The 13,259-nt window shown below is 45.2% G+C and overlaps 1 protein-coding gene across 12 annotated transcripts in view; it reads right to left on the reverse strand.

The window, feature by feature from the left end:
* Window positions 1-359: 359 nt before the first annotated feature.
* The window catches only part of TMEM273 (transmembrane protein 273), a 34,059-nt gene continuing 21,159 nt past the window's right edge, over window positions 360-13,259 (reverse strand). Inside the window, exons 3-6 of one of the 12 annotated variants that reach the window (XM_017885532.1) lie at window positions 12,722-12,862; window positions 11,625-11,655; window positions 7,493-7,516; window positions 360-1,543 (exon numbers count right to left, since the gene is read on the reverse strand). In XM_017885532.1, the coding sequence (XP_017741021.1) occupies window positions 1,519-1,543; window positions 7,493-7,516; window positions 11,625-11,655; window positions 12,722-12,862 (221 nt within the window). In that variant the 3' untranslated portion in view covers window positions 360-1,518. Of the gene's footprint in view, window positions 2,038-7,492; window positions 7,517-11,624; window positions 11,656-12,721; window positions 12,869-13,259 lie in introns of all 12 variants that reach the window. The other 11 variants (XM_017885526.1, XM_017885525.1, XM_017885530.1 and 8 more) reach the window with 11 other exon arrangements.

The following is a 13,259-nucleotide window of genomic DNA, read 5'->3' on the forward strand; positions in this document are numbered from 1 at the left end:
ATCGAGCTTGGGTTTGGAGTGTAAGCCAGGGAGACCTCAATGTCAGGGCCTCCTGCCCATTGGCCTCCCAGATGATGTCAGCCTTTATGACCCAAGGAGAGGACACTGGCCTTCAGCATAATTCTCTCTGTTCTTCACTTGGGAAACCTTGTGTGGGGCTAAAACAAAACCAGAGTGCAGTGGTGGTGTTAGGAAAATACGTCATGAGGTAGGGTCAGGGAGAGAGCACCAAGGTTTTGCTGTGTGTACAGAAGGTAAAATGATGGCTGAGAGTCCAGGAGCATTCACCTTCAGTTCACAAGTGTTTCTACCATTCACAAACCAGATGTCTTAATTAAAATGCTGCTAAAGGAAACAGATCAATTAGCAGATCCCATACAAGATGGTTTATTTTATCTTACACACAGAAAATTGCTTATGAGTATCACATTACCACTCTTGGTTATCAGTTAACAAAGGCTGCTAATGAACAGCATCGTTATCAAGTTGCATAAGAGACGCCCTGGGAGTCAGGCAAATTATGACAACACAGCACTTTGTTCTGAAATACAGCTCATCTTTCATCACACATGAAGAAGGCAGCCCAGTCCAAAAGATTTCCTGGAAAGTGGAAAGGCAAAGAAAATTCCGTGATGTGATCCCAGAAACACAGGGTTAATATTACAAGGGAGAGAAATGCTCATGGGGCCTTAGCCTGATGGCAATTGTAGAATGACGTGGCTTTCCTGAGCCTCCACCAGTCATGTCTTTTATGCAATAGCCATGCACATTGTAATAATAACCACAAAATAATTATATAAGGAGAAAAAATAATAACTGACATTCATGGCCTTCTACAAGGCACAGTATCTGCTTTCTCATTTGGTCCTTTGTTGGTTCCGTCCTTTGAAGGTCTGAGAGCAGCAGGCCCATTCCATGAACGCCAAAGTCCTTCCTCCCACACCAGCCCAGCCTGCCATTTCCCCTCCAGAAGGCCCGTGTTCATCATCCATAGGGCTGGACACCATCCCGGAGACCCCATGTTTCAGAACTCCCGAATCTTCACAGAGTCCGTCTTTAAGAAGGGATCTTCTGGCAGCTAAGAGGTGAAGCTAATCGTTCTACAAAGTACTGCCTAACTGATGAGAAGATGGCAGTCATAGGAAGCTATGTGTTGGGTCCGATTCCCCTTTTCATGAGCCATTTTCTGTAGTAGGTTCCACGGGCATGGACACCATGCCCTCGTGGAAGCATGAACAGCTCCAATACAGGGTGAAGTTTTTGGTGTCCACCTTTTCCTACTGCAGGCCAAAGTGCTCAAGCCTTCCTCTGTGCAGTCCGTGTCTTCCAGAAGAGGCGTGATAGTTTCCTTCAGGACAGAGGCACTGTATAATCTATTCCTTCTATTGTTTGCCTCCAATATTCAGTCCATGTGAAAGTTCATTACCAGCCTTGGGTTTTCGAATGCAGAACATCCTGAGACGTTAACCGTGGGCCGTTGTCCACAGATCTAGAACCCCTCTTCACATCACTGCTCACCTACAGCTCAATCACCTGTGCATCTCTGGAAAGGAAGAGAACCACCTGGAAGACTTATTGAGAGGGCAACTATGCTCTAATTATTGCATGTGTTCATGCAACTCAGACAATTAAACAGGTATAAAAGCTCATCAGCAAAGCCTGCAAGGTGGAACACTTCCTTGTGCAACATAGAAAGGAACCTGAAGGCCAGTGGCTTCTGGGTAAAGGGGAGAGCTCAACCTGGAAGTTGTTTTCTGCCTGCCAAACCCAAGGCAAACAAAACTTCATCTACTTTGATGACAAAAAGAGAAATCATTCCTCGAGGTTAATAGGCATATTTTGGGAAACTTGTCACTTTCTGTAGTTTGTAAATTTGCACAGATCTGGGCAGATGCTACCAGGAACAAGGTAGATAGACCTATGAGAATGGAACTGAAAAATAATGCCTTCACATCTGAACTCAAGATGTTACAGAGGGTGAGACTTCTCCATACTTGGTGTACCAGCTTTGATGGAAAGGAAGGGCAGCATAGGTGTCTAAAAAGGGGAACACGGAAGAGAAGATGAGTCAACAAACCAGACTCTGACACAATAGAACTTGGGCTGAAAGTGGGACGCAGACCCTTTTAAGGGAGTCACTTATACCTCCATGCCTTAAGACCAAATTCACACCCTCACTGTAGTTTCACATAGACATCTGGAATATAATAGAATGGTATATAAGCTTACATTGAATGATGCAAAATTGTTTATGACTTTCCATTGTGCATATTCAGTCACAATCTCCTGACAGCTAAGATCTCCCCATGAGAGATGGGGCAGCAACAGCAGGAAGGCGGGATAGATGTAGGACAAGCCACACCAAAGGCCATAAAACAGACAGACAAAACAGACAAAACTTGACTACCCCTATTTGAGGACCAAGGACACAGGTCATGGTCAGGGATATAGAGCTTGATGATAGTAGAACCAACGTTAAAGACAAGAAAGACACCGGAAACCAGCAAGATATAGTAAAAGGAAGTGGCGAGAAAAGTAAAGGAAGGGATTCCACGCAAGGGCCTCAAAGGCCGTCAGGGTTTTCTTTCTCCTTTAAAAGATGGAGGGTCCAGAGGAACATGGGGTTTAGAGGCTCAGAGGTTGAGCAGAGGGTTCATCCTTCCTACTGTCTTTAACAAGCTCTGCATTAAAAGGCCCCATCAGGTGTTGATAAGGAAGGGATCTAAAGAAGTTGGGGTTAGCCAGGTTCGCACTTGAGATACCAATGCTCAGGGTGGATGGGCAGCCCAAGAGAGCAGCCTCCTCCCGCCCCTGGCTGCCCTGAGCAGAAGAAGGGACACTGCTGAGCTACCTTATGGATGACGTTGCTCTCTGACAGGTAGCGATACCTCTGCAGATGGGTGTGTCACCGGCCACCAGAAAGCCAGGCACAATCTGGAGAAAACAAGGTAAGGCTGGCAGAGTCTGGGGTAGCATCTGCTGGCTGGACTAGTAGGTGAATTAGGCTGCATGGTACTCCAGGCTGGCATCATGAGAAAGAGCAAGAGTGTTGCATACCCTACAATTTAGTGGCTACAAACCCAAATCTTTGACCACATCCTCCAAGAATCACATAGACCAACAAGGAGAGAAGAACAAAAAAAAACAACAAAAGTGAAACTGATAATGAGGGTGCCTATACATTCTGGTTAGCCCCAGGGTGCCTGCTAATACTGAAAAAAATCTTTGGCAAAATCCAACACACATTCCTGATTTTTAAAACTCAGTAAAATAGGAACTGATGAATGCCCCTCAACATGATAAGATATGTGTGCTTCAGCCCTAGAGCCAGCATCTTACTTGATGGACACCACTAGTGGATTTCCCATCAAAGTCTGTCAGAGGCATGTTGTATGTACACTTTTCCCACTATTATTTAACATTGGTTTTTTAGCCAATCCAATCAGAGAGGAGAAAACAATTAGAGACATAGCAATTGTGAAAGAATAACTATATTTTGGCAGATGACATAATATCGTAAAAACTCAAGGGACAGAGGAGAAAACAGAGAAAAATAATACAAGAATTCAACAAGCATTCTCACCCTCTGTAACAGCTTGTAGTTCAAATGTGAAGGCATTATTTTCCAGTTCCATTCTCATAGGCTATCTACCTTGTTCCTTTTAGCATCTGCCCAGATCTGTACAGATCTGTGCAAATTCACCAACTACAGAAAGCGACAGGTTTCCCAAAATATGCCTATTAACCTTGAGGAATGAATTCTCTTTTTATCATCAAAGTGGATGAAGTTTTGTTTGCCTTGGATTTGGCAGGCAACAAGGCAACCCCTATAATGGTAACATAATCCCCCAAAATCAAAATGCAATCAAAGACCTGGTAGGCAACATCATGACAAAAACTCTATTTTGAAAGCAGCAAAGGCAAAATACTTATGAATAAATATAACAAAATATATGACAATCTTATAAGAGTAAAATCTGAAAACTCTCCTGAAACACACAAAACAGTAACACCCAAAATCAGATAATTTTTTATGAAAAATTACCTCTTTTCTGTGGAGAACCACTTAACATCGTAAAGAAGTAAATCATCGTTAACTCAATACGTAAATGTAATGCAATCCCAATCTAAATACCAAGATGTTTGCTTCTTTTTTTCTGTGTGTTATTTTTACTTTATTTGTTTTGGTCTATACAAAACCCGGTAGCCAAAACACAAAGCAATCATCATAAAACTCTCCACTGGGACTTCCCCCAGCCCCCCCACCATGAAAGATTTCTGTTTCTGTGGAAAGATTCTGAAGTTGATTCCGAAGTTCATATGGAAAAATAAATATGCAAGAATAGCTGGAATAAACTAGCAAGAATGTCCCCTGCAAAGGAAGCATAATGTGTGTGGGTGGAGGGAACCAGCCCCATCAGAAGGTAGAGCACATCCAGAAGCCTCTCTAGGCTCAGCCTCTCTAGGAAGCCCTCAACACATGAATAACCACAAATGCCAATGGAGAATAAAGTCTAGAAATACCCTAGTACATACAGAAATTTAGAACATTATAAAAGTGGCAAATGAAACACAGGGGAAATAGGGTGGTTTTAAAAAATAGTATCAGAATAAATCAATTGCCATTTGGGAAAAAAACAAAATTGATCTGTAACTCACACCACACACCAGAATAAATGTCAAATGGATCAGACATCTGAGTAAGTAATAAAACCATCCAAGTGCTGGAAAAAGTATATATGCACAGATGTATACATCTATATGTAAACATTTTCTAATTTTATTTAAAAAAATGTGTGTCTATATAAAAGTGTTTTCAATTAAATATATTTTTGTAACAGTATCACAGAAAGAATAAACCAGGAATTATTGAAAATGGCAACTTCAAAGCAGTAGGTAGGAACACGGTGGAGTGAAGTTACAAAAGAAAAACTTCTCTGAGTTTGTCTGTTTATATAGTTTATCTCTGAATCGTGTACATGACACACATGTAGCTCTGTTTACACATGTATTATCTGTTTACACAGTTTATCTCTGAATCGTGTATCATGTACATGATTCAGAGACAAACTGTGTAAACAAAACTATGTAAATTAAAATTTTAAAAGATTAAAACAGGAAATAGTAAAATAGAATACACACTAAAACAAATGTTTCTGACTCTCTATCCAATTGATAACATAACCACACAGAGAATATAATTAATTTCATTTGAACACAATACTCTGGCTGTACATACCTAGAGGGCTAAAGCCACTGCAAAGAAATGTGCAAGTTTACTGAGCAGGTCTACCGCTGTATAGTGCTCTAATTTCTGGAGGTATTTTGTGTGTATTATAGAATAGAGAAAATGAGTAAAAATATTATGTGGCTGAAAAGCAGGGTTTTTACTTTGGAGAAGGCAATCTAGACATATGGAATAGGGAAAGCTTAGAGAAAAATCTTATGATACTGAGTTTGTAATTTAAATACACATTTCCTGATTCTGTCCATTGAAAGGGCCTAGAATCAATGACACCTCAGTAGCCCTGAGCACACATTGTGCCCAGATCTTAGTTTCTAAAAATCATTCCATAGTAAAAATTAAAATAAAATAAAAGAGAGAGAGACAGAGAGAGAGAGAGAGAGAGAGAAAGAAACAGGGACCCTTGGGAAAATTAGACCCTTGTGCTACCCTTGGGAACAAGACAAGATGAGCCTCAGATGTTGTGTTGTCAGAAGTCTAGCATGTGCTCAAAGACTAATGAGGTTCTGTCTAAAGGGTACAGGGGCCCCCAAGAAGTGAGTTGCACGAGCCAAATTTGCAACAATTTGGGCATCAGAAAGAATCATGATGGTAATGGATTAAAATGCGTTGAAGTCCACAGTAATAATCCTTAACAAAAGAAGAAGGAGAAAGGCGAGATAGAATAAAAAGGCTTTCTTCTAGATGAATGTCAGCTATTAAATGTAGAAGAAATGCTGGAATTAGAAAGTCAATATTTTGTAATCACCAATGGCTATAACTGCTTCAAGCAGGATCATGAATAGACTCAAATCATTAGGTGAGGAATTGTTGGGGGTCCGGATATTCACATAGTGTCAAAGTGTCTCCCTTCATATTATTCATTCATTTCAGAGGGGAAAATTCTAATTTCCACAAATGTAGAAATCTAGTGGTCACTCCCTTAACCAAGCAAATGAAGCATCACCAACAGTGATGCAATACAACGAAAGGTACAACATCACCTTGTGGTATTTCCGACCAAAAACTTCAATCTGAATCCACTCAGGAGAAAACAATCAGACAAATCCAGAAAATGGGGCATTGTGTAAGACAACGGGGTTTAGGGACTTCTCAATCAACAATGTCATAAAGATAAAAAGCAGAGGGGCTGTTCAACACTGAAAGAGACTTTAAAAAAGACAAAATAAATACAAATATTTTTTCCAGATTGGAAAATAGCACAAAAAAAAATAGAGCAATAAAAGATACTTCTGAAATAACCAGAGAAATTTAAATATGGATTATATAATAGAAGATATTAAATTAGCATTAATTTTCTTAGGAGTGGTCATTGTATTGTGATTATACACAATCGGAGACACAATGGTGCTGTATTCAGGGGTGAAGTATCATGGTATCTATACTAATTTGCAAGTAGATCAGTCAAAAATGCTTATGTTCACAGAGTTAAAGCAAAGGGGGCACCATGTCAATGAGTGACCCTAGGTGAAGGGTGTATATATTTTGACTGTCCCGTTCTTTCAACTTTTCTTTGGATTTGAAATTTTTTCATAAAGCAGGAGAGTGAGAGAAAGATCAAGAGATCGCCCCAGGACTGTGTGACCATCCTGGGCTGGTCAGACAGGGAGCAAATTCTCAGTGGGTTTGGCACATGCACGGGGCATGAAGTGAGGAAAAAGCTGGGGAAGGTGGATTGTGAAATGATGATTCTCAAAACCCTGGTGAAGATGCCTTCATTTCTAGGAGTCTTCATTCATAGGCTCATTCAATCAGGGGTCCAAGATCCTGTCCCCTTCTGCAGACTGGCCCTCCACATACGGGCTTCGTCCACTCCGAGACCCCAAAGCAGCACTGAGATGCAAATACCCAGCCAAACTGATAGCATGATGACACGAAGAGATGTTTGGGAATTTTTTTCACCAAATGGACTAAATTGGCTAATTATTAGATTGGACACTATCATAGGATAGGTCTTGGAGAATGAAAAACAGTTTACCTATCCTGTTGAAACCCTGTTTTGTCAGCTCTAACTGGGCAAATGCCTCACAGCTTCACTTTAAATCTTGCCAAGTACCACCACGTCCCAAGGTGATGCTGATTCCTGGTCTCACAGCTGTCCTGGCATGAGGGCTCCTGGCCATGGCCATCATTGCCCGTCCCGCGTGGCCAGGGTGAGGGAGAGGCCTTGCCGAAAACCCATGCAGCCCCACAGGGCAGAGACTGCCTGTCCTCATTTTAAGACAAGTGATCACTCTTACAACTCACCTTTCGGAGAAATTGTGGTTTCGCCTGCAAAAGAAAATAAAAGTATGTTTATTGCCTAAGCCTTAGATGACAGAAAGACAGCACAAAGCTTGCTGTAGGAGAGTGGCTTGCTTGTCATTAGCTTGTTCTTTGGGTCTGACTTCCTCATGACTCAGCCTGACTCCATCTAGTGTTAGTTTTGGAAACTCGAATCCTGCTTCTCCTCTCTGAAAGTCCCTCTATTTGCAGAGGAGCTCTGTTATGATACCTGCCAAGAACAGCTCCCTGCACGTGGTGAGGGCGATGTATTATCAGGGGCATGAACACCCATCCAGCCATTGCCTCCCAGCCCTGCTCTCTCCTGGCCTTTATTTCTTGCCTCCCTCACCCACCTGCTTCCTCTAGCATCCCTTCATGTTTTTTCATGAACTTGGCTTTCAAAAAGTTCATTGTTGAATAACTATTGGAGCCATCTTTCCTGGATTATGAAAAATGTCTTCTATAGCCCTGATGGCTCAAAATAACCCAGAACTTCCAAAAAACACATATAACAGAGATGCTCCTCTTAGATGATCATGCAAAAGAACATAAAAAGCACAGTAACTGCTCATTCAGCAGTGTTTTCAAATGGGTCTGTGTTGTATTGCTCACAGCAGCATCTTCCCACACAGATGTATGTGTGTCAGAGTCCATCATGAATGACTACACGCACACACACACATATATACAGGCACTACATGCACACACACACACATATGTGTGCGCACACATACAACAGGATTAAGGATCAGGCTTTGTGGAATTTCATTCTATGTCAAGTCCACGGCTAAGATGTCCCTGAAGCATGGTCTGCTTCAAGGTCTGGCGATTTGCAAAGCAAAGTGCCTTAACTCAAAGTCCCCGTCAATGTGTGCCAGGAGTTCGGATGGTCAAGGTAGTGTCCCTGTGCTGGGTGGAGCTCCAGCACTTTAGAGCCCTCCCCGTGGTGAGAAGGTCACTGTGCTAGAATCTCCACGTTTCAATATTCCTAACCACAGGGCCTGAGCTGGCCACAACAGCCTGTGTCCTCCGCCTGGGTACCTAAGCACCCAACAGAGGGCCCCTGAGGCCATGTGGTGCCAGAGTCTTCACCATGGCCAACACAGCCCATCCATTCAAAACAGACTCCTCCTGCACTCCTCACCGCAGAGGCTACCTGGACCCCCAAAGGCAACAAAGGTTCTAGGGAGTCAATCCTTCTTGCCCTTCCAGACTCAATCCATGGCCTCCTCATGTCCTCCAAGAGCCCTGTGTGAAAACCCTTATTATGGCCAGTCCACCCTGATTCCACGGTGGGAGAGACTGACTCAGCACCCAACCCACAGCCATCCGAGTGCTGCCCTTGGGTCAGTGGGGACTGGGACACCCTCTTGGCCAGGTGCTACAGCTGCATGCTCAGGAGAACCTGTGATTGTGCCAACACCCCTAGGGCTAGAAGAACACAGAGCTGCCCCAGGGTGAAAGCCTCTTAGGGTGAAGGGAAGGGAGGGGTGTGAAGAGGTGGCCAGCATGGAACTCCACTCTCCCGCATCAGTGGATTTGGGGGCACTGGGAGCTGTTCGGCATGTTTCTTCTATAAAAAGGAATGTGACAACTTCAGCTAATGTGGGTCTGGGTGTGTGTGAATATGTGTGTGTGTGTGTGTGTGAGAGAGAGAGAAAGAGGGAGAGAAATGGGACACATGGCATCTCTGGTCCCTCAACCTGAAATATCTCCAATTCCACCACACATTTCCAAAACCCCCTCAAGCTGGTTACATCCCCTGCATGCACAGAATGTGACATGGCCAGCAAGAGGAGTGCTGTGTGGCCACCAGGGCCTGGAAACTTCACAGGCCCACTCAACGTAAGTTGACCACGCATCCATTTCCCTAGGACAGTCCAGGCTCACACCCATCATCCTGGTGTAACTTTTACAGAGTCTCTTCTCACTCTCACAAAGTCCTGTCTTGGAATGATAAGTTATATCCCCTGTTTTCTCCAGCCCAGGACCCAGTGGACTGACACAAACTTGGGGTGGGGGAATGACATGGGAGGGGACAGAGAGAAGGAGAGTGAGAGTCAGAAACAGAAGAAGAGATGGAATGCTGGGAGACAGAGTTGATGAAACGCGCTTTAATGCTTCGCAATCAGAAACCACTGCTGAAAACTATAATATCTGGGGGAGGAGAAATCCTAAAAAAAAAAAAAAAAATGAACTTCTCAAGACAATCCATGTCCAGCTCATCCCAAGGGCATGACTCCATGAGGGCTGATGAGTGATGACCTGCAGCCACAGTGCACCATGCGTTCATCCCTCATGCAGCCATTAATCCATCTGCTCCTTCAATAGACACTGCTGGGAAGTTACCCAGTCCCAGGTCCCATGGAAGAACTGGAGGGTGAGACGGGGCTCTGGGTACTTTCTAAAAGCCATTATCCCTGTGTCAGCCCAGGCCTCTGTCCTAAATGCCAGCCACTTACTAGACATCTCCTCTATGTGGAAGTGTCCAGAAACCTTCGGTTCACCATGTTCAAAAAAAATATCATCTCAACCAGCTCACTGCCCAAAGCTGCTCCCCCACCAACTTCCCAAAGGGCACCAGCTCAAAGAAAACTCTGAGCTTTTCTAGATTCTTTTCTCTCCTCCAGTGGCTGTCTCAAACCCTCATCCCAGGTCCCTGGGCCAGCTCCTCCTTAACTTTGTTCCCATCTTTTATTTTCTCCATTGCCTCCACCCAGACTTACTCCAGCAGGGCTTTGCACCAGGCCTATGTCTTTGTCCGGGCTTCCAGCACATCTTCCTGGGGGCAGCTGGGCCCTCCTCCATGCTACCAGATAACAAAAAAATATTCTATCCCTCCCCTGCTTAGAATCCATCAGTAGGTGACCAGAAGTTTCAGGACAGATTTCAGACTCCATTGCTTAGCACCAGCTCCTCTGACTGTACATGCGTAGAAACTACTTATCTCTCCAGCCCTTCCTTCCACATTGTCACATGAAACACTTACTTCTGCCACATGGCATGTTTGTCAGCTGCAGGTTTTACCCATGATGCTTACATATGCTAGGGTTCCCTCTGCCTTCTTGAGCTTCTCTTAGTCCTTCCGCATGTAGCCTGAGGCTCCCCTGCACCTCCTAGTGGCTATGCAGCCCTCTGCACCCCCAAGACATAAGGCAACACACATATAGCCTGCCATAGTCCTCCCGGGACTCTCACCCTCACTGTGCAGCCACCACCTGAGACCTTCCTGTCTCCCCTGTAGACTGAAGGAGATTGTCCTACTTCTCTCTTCTTGACCCCCGGCACCTAGCTTATGGCCTCATGTTCATTTATTCATTCATTCATTCAACACATATGCAAGTATCCACTTTGTCCCTGGTACTGTGCTAAGTGCTGGGCTACAGAAGTGAAAAGGAAGACCCTACCTGCCCAGAGCTTACATTTTAGAAAGAAACCCATACAAAATAGACAAATCAATATATCATATAGCATCAACTAGTGCAGAGAATTATAAAGAAAACTGAAGCCAAGCAAAGAGAAGAGAATGGTGGCTGGAGTCGAGAGGGGATTGTACTTTAAATAGGCCCTCTATGATGCAGTGGTGTCACTGAAGCAGGGATTTGAAGGAAAAGAGGGGCAAGGCTTGCAGCTTTCCGGCAAAGAGCATTCCAATGACAGAAAACAGCAAATACAAAGGTCCTGAGGCAGGACCGTCCCTGAGGACATGGGCTCTGCACAGAAGAGCAGGGTATCTTGATGCCAGCAGAGAAGTCCGGAAACCTGGGACAAACCACATGTGACCTCCCAAGTGACAGGGGCTGCAGGCCTCATTCTGAGTGTCAGAGGTATGCACTGAAGGGGTCTGAGTGGGGGTGGAACAGGATCTAATCCAGGCTGTGCAGAGGCAAGCCGTAGTTCCTTTGATGACTGTATCCTGTGGCCCTCACTCTTGTGACACCTGCCCACTCATCCAGAAGAGGAGAGAGTGTAAGGAGGGGGCCATGTACATTCTAGTCACCTAGAAAGCATGCCAGAATGCAGAGAAGGCTGGGGATGACAGGCAAGGGAGTGGCATGGCCAAGACAGGAGAGAACACGATACCCCTCCCTGACTGTGTGGGCAGTGACCTTACCTTGGGGCTCTCTTCTTTAGCGGGATGGTGTCTAAACAGAGAAAGCCGGGCATTAGGAAGGGGGTCCTGTGACAAGAGGTGCAGAGCGTTCCCTAGAACTTTCACCTCCCTCTCCTGGGTCCTCTCATTCATGATGCCCTCGAGAGATCCGGGGCCTGGCTGCCATGTAATGAAGAGGCTGTTTCCTCCCCTTATTTGTGGGGATACACAAGGATAAGCAAACTCAAGGATAAGCAAACTCCCATGGCCTATTAAGCCCCTCGGGGGATGCACACGCCAGCATCTTGGGAAACCTCCTCCTCTCCCGGCCCAGACCAGCCCCTTCTGCTTATCTTCATGGACCATAATCACATCTTCCAGAAAGACAGCGAGGCTCTGTTCTCCCCAGAAGCACCCCATGGAAAACTGCACCATCATTGCATTGAGCCGTCTAATACAACAGAGGATGAGTTTGGGAGTGATACCCTGAGAGAAGGGATGCAAATCAACACTGCATTTTGGGTGCCAAGGAGGCGGAGGACTGTGCCATGGTGCACATCAGCCAGCTCAGTTTCTATCTGAGGGGCTACTCAGTACTGTTTTGAGAAGGACTTTCCCAATTTATGGGGAAAAAAATGCATCTTGACCCACACAGTCAACAGAACCTCCCACCATCCACCCACACTTACGACCAACGTCACTGCCTCCTGGGACTGGGTTTGTTTGATCTCATCATTTGGATGAGAGAACGGAAATTTCTGTGTGAAGCCAGTTTTAGTTCCTCTCCCACCTTTCTCCAGGAAATGTGATTCTCAGGACTGCCAAGAGCAATGGAAAGGAAAGGTACAGAGGGAAAGAGTCACAGAAAGACAGAGAGATGGAAAGAGAGACAGAAAAAGGAACACAAATAGAGAGAGAGAGAGAGAGAGACAGAAGAAAGAGAAACAGAGGCAAAGACATAGTAAGAGAGATAGAAACATGGAGAGGTCACTGCCTTCCTTTATAGCCCGTTGGGCTCTGCGCTTGTGGGTTCGTTCTTGCTATAGCCAGCATCACAGAGTGGCCCTCGGTGCCTGGCTGGGTCGGGCAGAGCCAGGCCTGAGCACTGCATCCCTCACCATTGAGGCCTCCAGGTGTGCTTTTCAGGTCAGAAGAGTCGTTGTCAAATAAGTGCCTCCTGATCATGCAGATCTTCAGGGCCAGGAAGCTGGCAGATACGACAATGCCCACAGCAGTCCCGATGAGGGCATACTTGAAATCTGAAACTCAGGAAGGAATTGAACACCGGGTTTCAGTCACCTGCAGCTCCCTCTACATTCCAGATGAGGTCCAAAGCACGCATGTGGCCTAACACGCCACCTCCCACTGGCTGAGGTCTGCCTCACCGTCCACTCTCCCAGGAGTCACTTTGCTCCCAGCCTCTACCTGCACCCCATTCCCTCCTTCAGAAGCACCATCCCTGGTTCCTTCAGCTGTGGAAATTGTTCCCACCTTTCAACGCTCCCTGAAGCTCACCTGGCTACCTGCCCCAAATGGTGAGTTGCTCATTTCTCTGGCCACCTGAGCCTCCTAGCCCTTTCTCACCGATCCCTTCGTTAATTCATCCACTCATCTATTGGGTGTGTGTTAATTGCCTGCTCTGTGGTGGGCAATGCA

This window comes from Rhinopithecus bieti, unplaced genomic scaffold (genome assembly GCF_001698545.2).
Source record: "Rhinopithecus bieti isolate Rb0 unplaced genomic scaffold, ASM169854v2 scaffold_15143, whole genome shotgun sequence".
NCBI lineage: Eukaryota > Metazoa > Chordata > Mammalia > Primates > Cercopithecidae > Rhinopithecus > Rhinopithecus bieti.